The 16,112-nt window shown below is 43.7% G+C and overlaps 1 protein-coding gene across 1 annotated transcript; it reads left to right on the forward strand.

Annotated features, from left to right (window-relative positions):
* Nucleotides 1-352: 352 nt before the first annotated feature.
* LOC311375757 (NLR family CARD domain-containing protein 3-like) lies at nt 353-11,917 on the forward strand (the record flags this gene model as incomplete). The annotated part of the gene is made up of 9 exons (XM_084490806.1): nt 353-606; nt 1,415-1,511; nt 1,621-1,722; nt 1,794-1,907; nt 3,147-3,260; nt 8,071-8,187; nt 8,316-8,385; nt 8,572-8,797; nt 10,128-11,917. The coding sequence occupies exons 2-9, from the start codon at nt 1,429-1,431 to the stop codon at nt 11,915-11,917; spliced, it is 2,616 nt and encodes an 871-aa protein (XP_084346932.1). The 5' UTR covers nt 353-606; nt 1,415-1,428.
* Nucleotides 11,918-16,112: the final 4,195 nt, after the last annotated feature.

Genomic DNA, 16,112 nt, shown 5'->3' on the forward strand with positions numbered 1-16,112 from the left:
ACTCATACTGAGCTAGTATCCTGTGTACTTATACTCATACTGAGCCAGTATCCTGTGTACTTATACTCATACTGAGCCAGTATCCTGTGTAACTATACTTATGATGTACACCTGTGAGAGGTGTAGATAGTGTACATCGTTTTTATCTTTATTTTATTATTTTTATTTTATTTTGTATTTATCGCTTATATCTCTCTTTTGCTCTACTTTTGACTCTTAAGCTGCTGGAACGCGCGCGTGTGTGTGTCTGTGTGTGTGTGTGTGTGTGTGTGTGTGTGTGTGTGTGTGTGTGTGTGTGTGTGTGTGTGTGTGTGTGTGTGTGTGTGTGTGTGTGTGGTGTGGTACAGGTAAACCATGTAATCCTCTTTAGTTAGTTAATGATTGATGGTTTTACTGGTGGCTGGTGTTCAAAGTCTCCTTCCTCATTCGATCTGTCTTCACTGTCTTCTTTAGAACTGTGTTAGCGTTCGTCTCGGTTCTCAACTCTTACTTTGTGTTTTGGTGAACACCTGAATCTCTTCCTTCGACTGATCTTCATTTCCTTCTGTGCTGTAATATTTTCACACGACAAGGGGCAGGACACGTTTTCATCACGGAGAAGCTACGGTACAGCTCGCTAAATGTCATGTTTTCTTTAGATTATTGGTTGTATATTCTCACTGTATTGATATGTTCTAGATGAATCTATTTCCAGTCCCAGTTCAGTGTTTACAGGTTCCTGCTGTAAAAGAGACGTTGATCTCAGAGAGAGAACCTGAATAAAGGAATATGGGTCAGAACATCAATCACTAGTTCCACCGTGTTGAGGGCGTTTCATATTGAACCTCTGGTCCAGGAACCTTTATTGTGGAGGTTCAGACTGTGCTGTAGTGAGGTCCGTTTGGTTGTGCTGTGGACTTTTATTGTGGAGGTTCAGTCTGTGCTGTAGTGAGGTCCGTTTGATTGTGTTGTGGACTTTTATTGTGGAGGTTCAGTCTGTGCTGTAGTGAGGTCCGTTTGGTTGTGTTGTGGACTTTTATTGTGGAGGTTCAGTCTGTGCTGTAGTGAGGTCCGTTTGGTTCATGCTGTGGACTTTTATTGTTGGGTTTTATCGGTAACATTAGTTACCTATTGGTGGTTTGATGGCCGTCTACAAAGGTATAGCACACTGATCTGTAGACTCTTGATGCTCTAGTGACTTTGATCTACTGGAAGAGAGGTCAGTGTTCAGAAGTAAGGAATAATCCTAATAATGACATGTATGAGATCTAGACATATAGCGATAGAGTGTGTAGATCTAGACATAGATAGTGATAGAGTATAGATCTAGACATAGATAGTGATAGAGTGTGTAGATCTAGTCATGCAGTCAGTTCATTCATTTGGTACTCAAACAGAGTCCACAGAAACAATGTGTAGTTGTGTTTGTGTCCAGGTCTCCAGTCGACTATGGATGAGGAGAGAGAGGAGGGGGGTCCTACCTCTAAGACCACTCTGTCTGGGGAACATGGCCGCCGGAGCAAAGCTAAGAGGTAAGAAGAGGATCTCTCTGTCTGTGACTGTTGTCCATCTCAGAGCTCAGCAGTGATATCTCATGACTCCATCTTTATTCTGAGAACAACTGTGTGTGTTGTGTTGAAGCCCAGCGCAGCAGCAGAGAGCAGACTCCCCTGGACCCAGCCATGTCTCCATGAAGAGCATACGTAACCTGTTCAGAAAAAAGAGGCCAATTTATGAACAAAGGTAAGAATTTATCAGATTTTATAGAAATACAGTGTCTATCCTACAGCCATAAACCCTTGTTTTTCTTGAAGAGTCCAGCAGGAGAGAGCAGACTCCCCTGGACCCAGCTGTGTCTCCATGAAGAGTGACCGCTCTATGGATAGACCTCCTGAATTTAAAGATGGAAATCAGTCTATTGAGAAGAGGTGAGGACGAGTGACCGGTTGAGGCATGGACGAGGGTTTCTTCAGCGATGAAAGATCGGGGGGGGGGTGAGATTATTTTTAGGTGAAAAAGGGTTTTAGTGATGTGGTTGACATGGTGGTAATGAGAGGAGGGATAAGGATGTTTTAGTGATGTGGTTGACATGATGGTAATGAGAGAAGGGATAAGGATGTTTTAGTGATGTGCTTGACATGGTGGTAATGAGAGGAGGGATAAGGATGTTTTAGTGATGTGGTTGACATGATGGTAATGAGAGAAGGGATAAGGGTGTTTTAGTGATGTGGTTGACATGATGGTAATGAGAGAAGGGATAAGGGTGTTTTAGTGATGTGGTTGACATGATGGTAATGAGAGAAGGGATAAGGGTGTTTTAGTGATGTGGTTGACATGATGGTAATGAGAGAAGGGATAAGGGTGTTTTAGTGATGTGGTTGACATGATGGTAATGAGAGAAGGGATAAGGGCGTTTTAGTGATGTGGTTGACATGGTGGTAATGAGAGAAGGGATAAGGGTGTTTTAGTGATGTGCTTGACATGATGGTAATGAGAGAAGGGATAAGGGTGTTTTAGTGATGTGCTTGATTATTAAAACAGAAACTACGTACCCACGTACTCATGCCTTACGATTTTATCTGAAATGCTTTTCACTTCCTTTACACTTACGTCATGCTTTTTTGTTGTCCTTTCTAACCCAATGCTACCGGACCAATGACTTCTGTGGAATCAATTAGTTTGTAGCGGAGTAAAGGTCCAGTAAGTTAGGACTAGTGGTCTTCCTTATGGGCCAGTTCAATGTTGAGAGGGTGATACCAGGTGGTATCACTCAAACAGTGTTTGGAATAACGCTGTTTAAAAGAATGGCATTAGGTAACGCCGTTATTTTTTCAGTAACGAGGTAATCTAACTAATTACTTTCCATCGTAATTAAAATCCGTAATTAGTTTACGCCGTTACAACGGCGTTATCGTTACTGAACGTTAAATGTGGTGCGTTACTATGAATTGATTGAAAGAACTGCGTAATCCGAACGCACCCCTGGCTCCATACACACACTGCTAGTGAGGAGACCAGGTGGGTTAACAACAAGATAAGCGATTACGATTGGCTAAGGCAGAGTCATGTTTCATGGTAGCCAATTTATGAACAAAGGTAAGAATTTATCAGATTTTATAGAAATACAGTGTCTATCCTACAGCCATAAACCCTTGTTTTTCTTGAAGAGTCCAGCAGGAGAGAGCAGACTCCCCTGGACCCAGCTGTGTCTCCATGAAGAGTGACCGCTCTATGGATAGACCTCCTGAATTTAAAGATGGAAATCAGTCTATTGAGAAGAGGTGAGGACGAGTGACCGGTTGAGGCATGGACGAGGGTTTCTTCAGCGATGAAAGATCGGGGGGGGGGTGAGATTATTTTTAGGTGAAAAAGGGTTTTAGTGATGTGGTTGACATGGTGGTAATGAGAGGAGGGATAAGGATGTTTTAGTGATGTGGTTGACATGATGGTAATGAGAGAAGGGATAAGGATGTTTTAGTGATGTGCTTGACATGGTGGTAATGAGAGGAGGGATAAGGATGTTTTAGTGATGTGGTTGACATGATGGTAATGAGAGAAGGGATAAGGGTGTTTTAGTGATGTGGTTGACATGATGGTAATGAGAGAAGGGATAAGGGTGTTTTAGTGATGTGGTTGACATGATGGTAATGAGAGAAGGGATAAGGGTGTTTTAGTGATGTGGTTGACATGATGGTAATGAGAGAAGGGATAAGGGTGTTTTAGTGATGTGGTTGACATGATGGTAATGAGAGAAGGGATAAGGGCGTTTTAGTGATGTGGTTGACATGGTGGTAATGAGAGAAGGGATAAGGGTGTTTTAGTGATGTGCTTGACATGATGGTAATGAGAGAAGGGATAAGGGTGTTTTAGTGATGTGCTTGATTATTAAAACAGAAACTACGTACCCACGTACTCATGCCTTACGATTTTATCTGAAATGCTTTTCACTTCCTTTACACTTACGTCATGCTTTTTTGTTGTCCTTTCTAACCCAATGCTACCGGACCAATGACTTCTGTGGAATCAATTAGTTTGTAGCGGAGTAAAGGTCCAGTAAGTTAGGACTAGTGGTCTTCCTTATGGGCCAGTTCAATGTTGAGAGGGTGATACCAGGTGGTATCACTCAAACAGTGTTTGGAATAACGCTGTTTAAAAGAATGGCATTAGGTAACGCCGTTATTTTTTCAGTAACGAGGTAATCTAACTAATTACTTTCCATCGTAATTAAAATCCGTAATTAGTTTACGCCGTTACAACGGCGTTATCGTTACTGAACGTTAAATGTGGTGCGTTACTATGAATTGATTGAAAGAACTGCGTAATCCGAACGCACCCCTGGCTCCATACACACACTGCTAGTGAGGAGACCAGGTGGGTTAACAACAAGATAAGCGATTACGATTGGCTAAGGCAGAGTCATGTTTCATGGTAGCCAATTTATGAACAAAGGTAAGAATTTATCAGATTTTATAGAAATACAGTGTCTATCCTACAGCCATAAACCCTTGTTTTTCTTGAAGAGTCCAGCAGGAGAGAGCAGACTCCCCTGGACCCAGCAGTGTCTCCATGAAGAGTGACTGGTCTATGGATAGACCTCCTGAATTTAAAGATGGAAATCAGTCTATTGAGAAGAGGTGAGGACGAGTGACCGGTTGAGGCATGGACGAGGGTTTCTTAAGCGATGAAAGATCGGGGGGGGGTGAGATTATTTTTAGGTGAAAAAGGGTTTTAGTGATGTGGTTGACATGGTGGTAATGAGAGGAGGGATAAGGATGTTTTAGTGATGTGGTTGACATGATGGTAATGAGAGAAGGGATAAGGATGTTTTAGTGATGTGGTTGAATTGAATTGAATTGAATTGAATCCTTTTATTGTCATTTATACCAAGGTACAAACGAAATTTAAAATGCAAACCTCCATGTGGTTTAAAAACATCAGTGAAGATAAAAAAAAAAGACATACACACAATCAACAATAAGACAGTAAAATTCAATATTGCACAGCTTCCTAAAGTGCACAGTCAATTTTTAAAGTGCAGTCAGTGTTTTCAGTGTCAGTCAGTGTGGGCAGACAACTATGTGCAAGAGTTCAGTTGCCTGATGGCGCTGGGGTAGAAGCTGTTGGTCAGCCTGGATGTGTGGGACCGTGATGATCTGTAGCGCCTCCCGGAGGGCAGCAGCGAGAACAAGGAGTGGCCTGGGTGGAAACTGTCCTTGATTATGTTTTGTGCTCGTTGTTGGCATCTGGTGTGGTGTATGTCAAAAAGTGACGGCAGTTGTGTGTGTGTTATTTTCTGGGCTGACTTCCTGACTCTGTCCAGGGCTTTTCTGTCAGCCGCAGTACAACTGTTGAACCACACTATGATGTTGTATGTGATGATGCTTTGTATGGCACAGGTGTAAAATGTCTGGAGCAGTTTCTGAGGCAGATTGGCTTTCCTCATTGTTCTTAGAAAGTACAGGCGCTGTTGACCTTTCTTCGCCAGGGCAGAGATGTTAGTGGACCAGGTGAGGTCACAGGAGATGTGTGTTCCGAGGAACTTGAAGTCACTGACCCTCTCCACTACATCTCCTCTGATGTGGACAGGGGCAGGGTCTGTTCTTTTCCTGCGGAAGTCAATCAACATTTCCTTGGTTTTGGAGGAGTTGAGGGCCAGGTTGTTTGTGGAGCACCAGGTGATGAGTTTGTGGATGTCGTCTCTGTAAGCAGACTCATCGTTGTTGTGGATGAGCCCCACTACTGTAGTGTCGTCAGCAAATTTGACAAAGATGTTGTTGTTGTGTGACGGTGTACAGTCGTAGGTGTACAGTATGTACAGTAGCGGACTCAGCACACAGCCCTGGGGGGCCCCTGTGCTGAGTGTGAGGACTGATGAGTGGTGAGGGCCCATCCGCACTGACTGAGGGCGGTCTGTCAGAAAGTCTCTGATCCAGCTGCAGATGTTCTGGTTGATGCCCAGGCTGAGTAACTTGGACACCAGCTGGCTGGGGATGATGCAGTTGAATGCAGAGCTGAAGTCCAGAAACAGCAGTCTTGCGTAGGTGCCAGGGTGTTCAAGGTGTGTCAGTATGTTGTGGAGGGCTGTGTTGATGGCATCTGCGGTGGATCTGTTAGCCCTGTACGCAAACTGGTGCCGGTCAAGGCTGGGGGGGAGAGAGGCTTTGATGTTTTTTAGCAACAGTCTTTCAAAACACTTCATCACAGTGGAAGTGAGCGCCACAGGTCTGTAGTCATTTAGGCTGCTCATAACTGTTTTCTTGGGGACCGGGACTATGGTGGCAGATTTCAGGCATTTTGGGACAGTGCAGGTGGAAAGGGAGAGGTTAAAGATGGGGGTAAGAGCGTCGTTGAGAGAGTGGTTGACATGATGGTAATGAGAGAAGGGATAAGGATGTTTTAGTGATGTGGTTGACATGGTGGTAATGAGAGAAGGGATAAGGGTGTTTTAATGATGTGGTTGACATGATGGTAATGAGAGAAGGGATAAGGGTGTTTTAGTGATGTGGTTGACATGGTGGTAATGAGAGGAGGGATAAGGATGTTTTAGTGATGTGGTTGACATGGTGGTAATGAGAGAAGGGATAAGGGTGTTTTAGTGATGTGGTTGACATGATGGTAATGAGAGAAGGGATAAGGAAGTTTTAGTGATGTGCTTGACATGGTGGTAATGAGAGGAGGGATAAGGATGTTTTAGTGATGTGGTTGATATGATGGTAATGAGAGAAGGGATAAGGGTGTTTTAGTGATGTGGTTGACATGATGGTAATGAGAGAAGGGATAAGGGTGTTTTAGTGATGTGGTTGACATGATGGTAATGAGAGAAGGGATAAGGGTGTTTTAGTGATGTGGTTGACATGATGGTAATGAGAGAAGGGATAAGGGTGTTTTAGTGATGTGGTTGATTATTAAAACAGAAACTACGTACCCACGTACTCATGCCTTACGATTTTAGCTGAAATGCTTTTCACTTCCTTTACACTTACGTCATGCTTTTTTGTTGTCCTTTCTAACCCAATGCTACCGGACCAATGACTTCTGTGGAATCAATTAGTTTGTAGCGGAGTAAAGGTCCAGTAAGTTAGGACTAGTGGTCTTCCTTATGGGCCAGTTCAACGTTGAGAGGGTGATACCAGGTGGTATCACTCAAACAGTGTTTGGAATAACGCTGTTTAAAAGAATGGCGTTAGGTAACGCCGTTATTTTTTCAGTAACGAGGTAATGTAACTAATTACTTTCCATCGTAATTAAAATCCGTAATTAGTTTCCGTCGTTACAACGGCGTTATCGTTACTGAACGTTAAATGTGGTGCGTTACTATGAATTGATTGAAAGAACTGCGTAATCCGAACGCACCCCTGGCTCCATACACACACTGCTAGTGAGGAGACCAGGTGGGTTAACAACAAGATAAGCGATTACGATTGGCTAAGGCAGAGTCATGTTTCATGGTAGCCAATCGGAGCCAGTGTTTTTACACACAAGCCAGGCCACGCGCACCACACACACACACTCCAAACAGATCCGAAGAAGCAGCAGAGATGTCGAGTCCGGAGCAATCCGATGAAAAGTTGGCATTTTTAAGGTGGAGATATAAGCACTACTTCATTGAGGTCAAAGGCAAGAACGTGCATGTATAGTGTACATTATGTCCAACAGCGAATACTTTGTCGACAAATCTAATGAAGCATCTCACAATGACACACACATCTATAAAGCAAAAAAAAAAAGGTTTTATTTTTTACAGTACGTTTATTTTTTTTTAACTTTTATTATAGAGTAATTCAGTTACTAACTCCGTTACTTTTTGGAACAAGTAGTGAGTAACTATAACTAATTACTTTTTAAAAGTAACGTTCCCCACACTGCGCTCAAATATAAAAAGCATCGGTTTGCATTTGTCCCTCCTGCCCTAAAATAATGGACTAAGAAGCTCTTAGTTCCTTATAAAAGGAACACCAGCCATTGTCCGACCAATGAGAATTTGGTCCAACAAGTGCATATCGATTAACCGACCAGACCCTGACAGCCCTAGAGATTATAGAGGTACAGCTTCTATCAAACGTCCATAAATCCTGGTTCTTGTTTTTCCAGAAGAGCCCAGCAGCAGAGAGCAGACTCCCCTGGACCCAGCTGTGTCTCCATGAAGAGTGACCGCTCTATTGGTAGACTGATTCACTTTAAAGATGGATGCCCCTCCACAGAGGAGAGGTAGGAGTTTCAAACAGATGATGAAAACAGACCAGTTGGTTGTTGTCAGACTATATCGATTCTATATCAATGTTTACAAGTCATGGGAAATACAATAGTGTGTGTGTGTGTGTGTGTGTGTCCCACAGACCACACCAGGCGAGGTCAAAGGTTACCAGTGCTCAGTCTGTACAGCAGCATCAAACAGAGCTGATCAAGGTGTGTGAATGTCCAACAAGACATTTGACTTTAGCTCTACATGAACATTAAGAAAGCATCTCTTGTGGAGCTAATAGTCTCCAGGCTTCCCTCTTCAGACCAGCGGGGCGTGAATCCAGGACAGATGCTTCTGATGTCCTCAGTGAGTTCAGAGTAAAGTTCTCTGTGATGTTTGTTCTGTTCCAGAGGGCTGAGGAGAACGCACACGCTTTTCTAGACAAGGAGCTGAAGAAGCTATGGAGGGATCTCTTCCCAGATTACCCACAGTGCTCAGAGAGTCAGAGGGAGGAGGAGGAGGTGGATGATAAGAACAAGGAGCAGAGGAGGCGCGCCATAGAGGGAGTGGTAGACATCACAAAGCTCTGCCTGATGGAGATGAACCAGGAGGAACTGGCTGACATACTGTGGGGCGGTAAGAAACTCTTCTTTAGAAGACAGAGACAATTATTTCAAAGGGCAGAAGAGACTCTTATCTCCAAAACAGAGAACAAATGCTAATTCAGTATGAGACTCTTATTTGTTATGCTCAGATTAAATCACATATCTTGAGATATCTATAGATATCTATATCTATATATATATATATATATATATATATATTTCTAACTTTAATGTTAAAATGGTTTTATCCAGATGTGAAGGTTTATTGTTGGGGTATCAGGTTAAAGAATGTTAAACATCATCACCAGCACCAAATCATCCGACCACATCACCCCCGTTCTCATCCAACTACACTGGCTCCCTGTCCAACACCAGGTTGACCTTAAAGGTCCCATGGCATGAAAATGTCACTTTATGAGGTTTTCTAACATTAATATGAGTTCCCGTAGCCTGCCTAGGGCCCTCAGCCCCGTGGGTGCTAGGGCTCTGAGCCCCGTGGGTGCTAGGGCTCTGAGCCCCGTGGCTGCTAGGGCTCTGAGCCCCGTGGGTGCTAGGGCTCTGAGCCCCGTGGGTGCTAGGGCTCTGAGCCCCGTGGGTGCTAGGGCTCTGAGCCCCGTGGGTGCTAGGGCTCTGAGCCCCGTGGGTGCTAGGGCTCTGAGCCCCGTGGGTGCTAGGGCTCTGAGCCCCGTGGGTGCTAGGGCTCTCAGCGCCGTGGGTGCTAGGGCTCTCAGCGCCGTGGGTGCTAGGGCTTTCACCTGCAGTGCTCCCAGGCTTATGAACCCCCTGCCCCAAAACATTTGTCTGACACCCTCGAAACACATGTGATCCAACTGGCCTACTCTTACCCCCTCCTACCTGGGTCTGCTCACTGCTCTTACCCCCTCCTACCTGGGTCTGCTCACTGCTCTTACCCCCTCCTACCTGGGTCTGCTCACTGCTCTTACCCCCTCCTACCTGGGTCTGCTCACTGCTCTTACCCCTCCTACCTGGGTCTGCTCACTGCTCTTACCCCTCCTACCTGGGTCTCCTCAGTAGGAGACCCATTAAACAATTCATTGTTTAATGAATTGTAAGGCGACCTTGGGTGTCATGAAAGGCGACTTGAAATAAAATGTATTATTATTATTATCATTATTTATATCAAACATAAACTGCAGCATGTCACTTTACACTGATTCACTATCATTAGACCAATCATATTGCTGTGGAAAAAACGAAATAGTCCTGAACATTTTTAATCTGTAACATGCAGTCTTGTTTGTCATGACCAGCTTCTCCAAGTTATGAAGCCACTAAATATCATGAAGTTGATAAATATTGACATGTTCCCACTGATGTCTTCTGTTGTTTTTCTCATTTAGGATCTGATGCTGTCGAGTGCCAGCATGAAATCAAGTGTCATTTGAAGAAGAAGTTCTGGTGTGTGTTTGAGGGAATCGCTAAAGCAGGACATTCAACACCTCTGAATGAGTTCTTCACAGAGATCTTCATCACAGAGAGAGGCAATGGAGAGGTCAACCAGGAACATGAGGTCAGACTGATTGAAACAGCTTCCAGGAAATCAGTCAAGGAGGAAACACCAATCAGATGTGAGGACATCTTTAAACCCTTACCTGGACAAGATAAACCAATCAGGACAATAATGACAACTGGAGTGGCCGGCATTGGTAAAACCATCTTAACACACAAGTTCACTCTGGACTGGGCTGAAGGCAAATCCAACAACGACATACACTTCACATTTCTCCTCACTTTCAGAGAGCTGAATTTACTGAAAGACAAAGAGTTTAGCTTGGTGGAACTTCTTAATCACTTCTTTATTGAGACCAAAGAAGCAGGAATCTGCAGATTTGATCGGTTCCAAGTGGTCTTCATCTTGGATGGACTGGATGAGTGTCGACTTCCTCTGAACTTCCAGTACACCCCGATATGGACTGATGTCACAAAGTCCACCAAGGTGGACGTTCTGCTGACAAACCTCATCAGGGGCAACCTGCTTCCCTCCGCTCGCATCTGGATAACCACACGCCCTGCGGCAGCCAATCAGATCCCTGCTGAGTGTGTTGATATGGTGACAGAGGTGAGAGGGTTCACCGACCCACAGAAGGAGGAGTACTTCAGGAAGAGATTCAGAGAGGAGACATTGGCCAACACAATCATCTCCCACGTCAGGAAATCACAAAGCCTCCACATAATGTGTCACATCCCAGTCTTCTGTTGGATCACGGCTACAGTTCTGGAGGACTTCTTCAAAACATCCCAGAAAAGAGAAGAGACGCCCAAGACCGTGACTCAGATGTACAGCCACTTCCTGAGGGTTCAGTCCATACAGGGGGACAGGAAGTATCATGGGAGAGCTGAAACAGATCCAAACTGGAGTTCACAGAGCAGGAAGATCATTGTTTCTCTGGGAAAACTGGCTTTTAACCAGCTGGAGAAAGGCAACCTGATCTTCTACGAGGCAGACCTGGCAGCGTGTGGTATCGATATCAGAGCAGCCTCAGTTTACTCAGGAGTGTTCACCCAGATCTTTAAAGAGGAGTGTGGGCTGTACCAGGACAAGGTGTTCTGCTTTGTCCATCTGAGCCTCCAGGAGTTTCTGGCTGCCCTTTATGTCTTTAAGCACTTCATAGACACTGGGGTCAATCTGCTCTCAGAAGAACAACCAAACTCTGGGGAAGATAAACTCCTCCTCCTCTACCAGAGTGCTGTGGACAAGGCCTTACAGAGTGAGAATGGACACCTGGACTTGTTCCTCCGCTTCCTCCTGGGCCTCTCTCTGGAGACCAATCAGATTCTCCTACGAGGTCTGCTGGGACAGACAGGAAGTGGCTCAAATACCAATGAGAAAACAGTGTCTTACATCAAGAAGAAGATAGATGGAGATCTCTCTCCAGAGAGAAGCATCAATCTGTTCCACTGTCTGAATGAGCTGAACGACCGTTCTCTAGTGGAGGAGATCCAACAGTCCCTGACATCAGGAAGTCTCTCCACAGAATCTCTCTCTCCTGCTCAGTGGTCAGCTCTGGTCTTCATCTTACTGTCATCAGAAGAGGAGCTGGACGTGTTTGACCTGAAGAAATACTCTGCTTCAGAGGAGGGTCTTCTGAGGCTGCTGCCAGTGGTCAAAGCCTCCAAAACATCTCTGTGAGTTCACTAATAACATGTATTACAATACACAGAACACTATATACATAAAATATAATATAATATATATATATAATAATATATGCTAGAATATATAAGTTATTATAACTAACAAAACATCTCTGTAAGTTCACTAATAACATGTATTACAATACACACAACACTATATACATAACATTTAATATAATATATATATATTATATTATATACTAGAATATAAAAGGTATAATAAAATACAAATCATATCTGTAGGCTCACTAATAACATGTATAACAATACACACAAGATAATATATATAAAACTAGAAAATAAAAGTTATAATAACATCTCTGTACGTTCAGTGATAATGTATTATATTACGCACAACACAAAATAATTAATACTATGATATAAAAGCAGTAACGATTTGTTTATTTAACAAACTCCCCAATCATAACAATCATAAAAAATAAATGATAATAATTAACAGTTATTCGCCGAAGGCGAAGTGAATAGTGTTCACAGATTCACTATTCACAGAGCCTGAGGTGAATCATTGTTTTATATAAACTACACGTGAACACTCCAAAAATAAACAAGATTACACTTTATTACTTTTAGGGGAAGACAGAAGGAGGAGAGGGGGGAGGGAGAGAGGGGGGGAGGGACAGAGACGCAGGGGGGAGAGGGACAGAGGGGGGAGAGGGACAGAGGGGGGAGAGGGACGGAGGGGGGAGAGGGACGGAGGGGGGAGAGGGACAGAGGGGGGAGAGGGACAGAGGGGGGAGAGGGACGGAGACGCAGGGGGGAGAGGGACGGAGGGAGGGACGGAGGGAGGGACGGAGGGAGTACACACAACGAAAACATACATAATATAATAGTAGAATACAAAAGTTATGATAACATAGAAAACATCTTTTGAGGTTATCTTATAACATCTCAATATACACAACGTCATATTGTGTAACCAGGGTGAAAAGTCAAACTCAAAAGCTCTATTCATTATGAAATAATAATTAAAGAATGAATAATAATTGTTTATCAATAATTAAATGCACCTGTATTTAAATATGTTGCGTATAAGTATAAATAAATAGTTTTTGATGAGGTTATTAATAAAAGGTGACCCACTATTTTAAAACGTTTAACCTTGTTCAGTAGTTTGGTTAAATGGACGCTTTGGGTTTAACCAATAGGATGCGTTGATACAGAGACTTCAGGGTCATCTGGGGGAAGGGTGAGAGGTCACGAGTGAGAGAGGGAGGAGACAAAGGAGGAGAGGACTTTATTCTCTGTAGAGATCGCCCAGCTAAATGATATTTAAACATTTACTTATTATTTGTAACCAGTAGCGGCGCCAAATAATTATGATTGGGGAGCTACGGGGGCTAGATTGTTTATAGCAGGGGCTAATACATTTGGACTATTCACAGAGCCTGAGGTGAATCATTGTTTTATATCAACTACACGTGAACACTCCAAAAATAAACACATTACAAACATTACACTTTTTGCCGGGATTTATTTGTTTTCATGAGCGGTTTATTCGTTTTTATTAGTGTGACGAGACGACCGTTACACGCTCCCCAATATCCCGAGTTTGAGATCTCAATCTCGGGATATTGTCCGATATCCAGAGATAGAGAACCAATCAAATTGCTCTAGCTTAGGAGGTAGGATGTAGCATATACTACATTTAAATATCCAATGTTTTAAACATTAGTTAAACTAAAAACACTTTTCTAATAAAGATGAAGACAATAACTTAATTATGTTAAAAGTAAAAGTTACACAGATAATTAAATTAACATTTATGGATTGAATGTATTTCAATTAATAAAACATCTCTAATTAATGTTTTCAACACGTCCTTTTACGTAAAAGATGTAAAATATTTTAATCCCAGTTCCTAACATGTTGTGTTTATTGTGTGTGTGAAGGCTGGATGGCTGTGATCTGTCAGAGAGATGCTGTGAAGCTCTGGCCTCAGTTCTCAGCTCCAACCGCTCCCATCTGAGAGAGCTGGACCTGAGTGCCAATGATCTGCAGGATTCAGGAGTGAAGCTGCTCTCTGCTGGACTGGGGAGTCCACACTGTACACTGGAAACTCTCAGGTCAGTTTTACTCAACGGTCAAACAGTTACAGAGGGGGGGAGGGACAGAGGGTGGGATGACACATGTGCACGAGCACACAAGAAAAAAAAAATCATCCGTGCCGCAAAGCGGTTTTCTATTTAAGCAATAGATCACGACAGGCTGTGAAATGTTCTCATTATACCACAGTTAAGGGTCCGTCCCTCCGCTGCACGTCGGGACGGACAACGCCCCTTAACTGTGGTGTAATGAGCACATTTAACTGACTGAAGTGATTTATCGCTTTTATAAAACGGTTACGTAAGTATGGCGAAATGAAAGTCATAGACCCCCTCAATTTTGAAAAAGCGAGCTTGGTAGCTCGGTTCGCCGGCAATTTAGCCTACTATCGAGTTCACTCACCGTGTGCCTATTGCTTTACAACATTTCCACCCTCTCCATCAATCAACATATTTTTAGGATTCAGTGAACTATGCTATTGCTTTTATATATACATAAACAACAGTTCAAGTTAGGCGCGGAGTGATACTGAACTCGTGTCATAGCTGTGTGTATACGCTCATTATACAACAGTTGGGAACCAATCAGATCACTTGATTTAAGCCAACCGTTTTCTATTATCTCTCATATCACTGTGGGGGGAGTTGGCATATTGGCGCCCCCTCCGGCTGCAGGCGCCCTGCTCGCTGAGAAGGTGCCGTCAGAGAAGCTGTATGAGAAGTAGTGGTGGCTCGTTCGCAAACGAATCAGTTTGAACGAACAACTCTTTAAAACGAACCAACCAACCTGATTCGCCGCTCTCGTTCGTCGTCGTTCGTCTCGTTCATTCTCCGAGGCTCGACTCCCAGCTCCACCCACTAGTTGCTGAGTCGCGCTGACTCGCGAGTCGCCGTTCGTTCACTGACTGTGTTTAGCGGTGAAGACTCGAGGACTGAGAAGTCACGAGAGTCAGCCGGGCAACAACATCCCGATTCCGAACCTGAAGCGCTCCTCAGCTAAAAGGAACTTAGTTAATGTTGTGTTGATTGATGACCGTTTGCACCATCGCACGATCGTGATTCGTTTGAGAATGAGAACGAGGGAGGAGCCGAGTCTGACCGACTCAGTGACTGAGAATCATGATTCACCGCTACCGGAAACGCGAACGAATGAACGAACAAACGAATGACTCTTCTTGGCGAACTGACCGACGTGAACTAATTAATTCAAACGAATCATGAAATCCACCACTAGTGAGAAGGGGAAAGGGGAGGGGGGGGGACAGTTCACCTCTGGGTCTCCATAACGGACAAGGGGGGGACGGGGGTCCACTGTTAGCGGATTGAAATCCTTATTGCAGCCTGCAGGGTTATGTGATCAACATACGGAGGAACGCGGTCGCTGAGCTGCCCCAACATGAGACGTTAAACTCAGCTAGAACCGCCGCCCACCACGTCCACCATCATCCAAAACGTGATGTCAACAGACCAACAATAGTCTGAAAGCCTACTGTTGTGGATTTTGGTCCTGGAAAGGCCGCCGAGACAGGATCGCTTTTAACTCACTTTATTTGGTTAAGGTTATTGGTCTATTGTCTATCGTCTATGAAACAAAAGGAGAGGAATGGTAAATAACACGCGCGGAGCGTCTCAGAGCTTAGCATCCAGGATACGCTGCTGAGAGATTCTGAATCTAAACTGGCGGAGTCCGAGTTAAATAAGAAGGTAAAAGGTGGGCGTGTTCTGTGGCTTTAAAAGCCCGCCCCCTTTCATCTATGGTTTTCCCACTTCCTCTATGTGTCCGTTGCTGCCCCTAGTGTAAATGTTTCGTAACTTTGTCAAATGTGTTCAGTGCTGCCCTCAGGCGATTAGGAGGGGAAATTACCTCTAAACTATGCTTGGTGCTACTGGATATGGCTATGTGAGAGTATTACAGTAAAAATGTATCGCTAGGGAATATTACAATTAAAAAATGTCACAATTCCCTCCTTGGTCATCTCAGATGACCATTCTACAAACCACTAATATTACCAACAGCATATATAAAAAACAAGAGTAAAAAGCAAAAGAGAAAATATGTACATACCCATGGGTTGGTTACCATGGAACAATCATCAACATAATCAACACTACACAATACAATCAGTA

The sequence above is a fragment of the Micromesistius poutassou genome (genome assembly GCF_964030765.1).
Source record: "Micromesistius poutassou genome assembly, contig: SCAFFOLD_3065, whole genome shotgun sequence".
NCBI classification, from domain to species: Eukaryota; Metazoa; Chordata; class Actinopteri; order Gadiformes; family Gadidae; genus Micromesistius; species Micromesistius poutassou.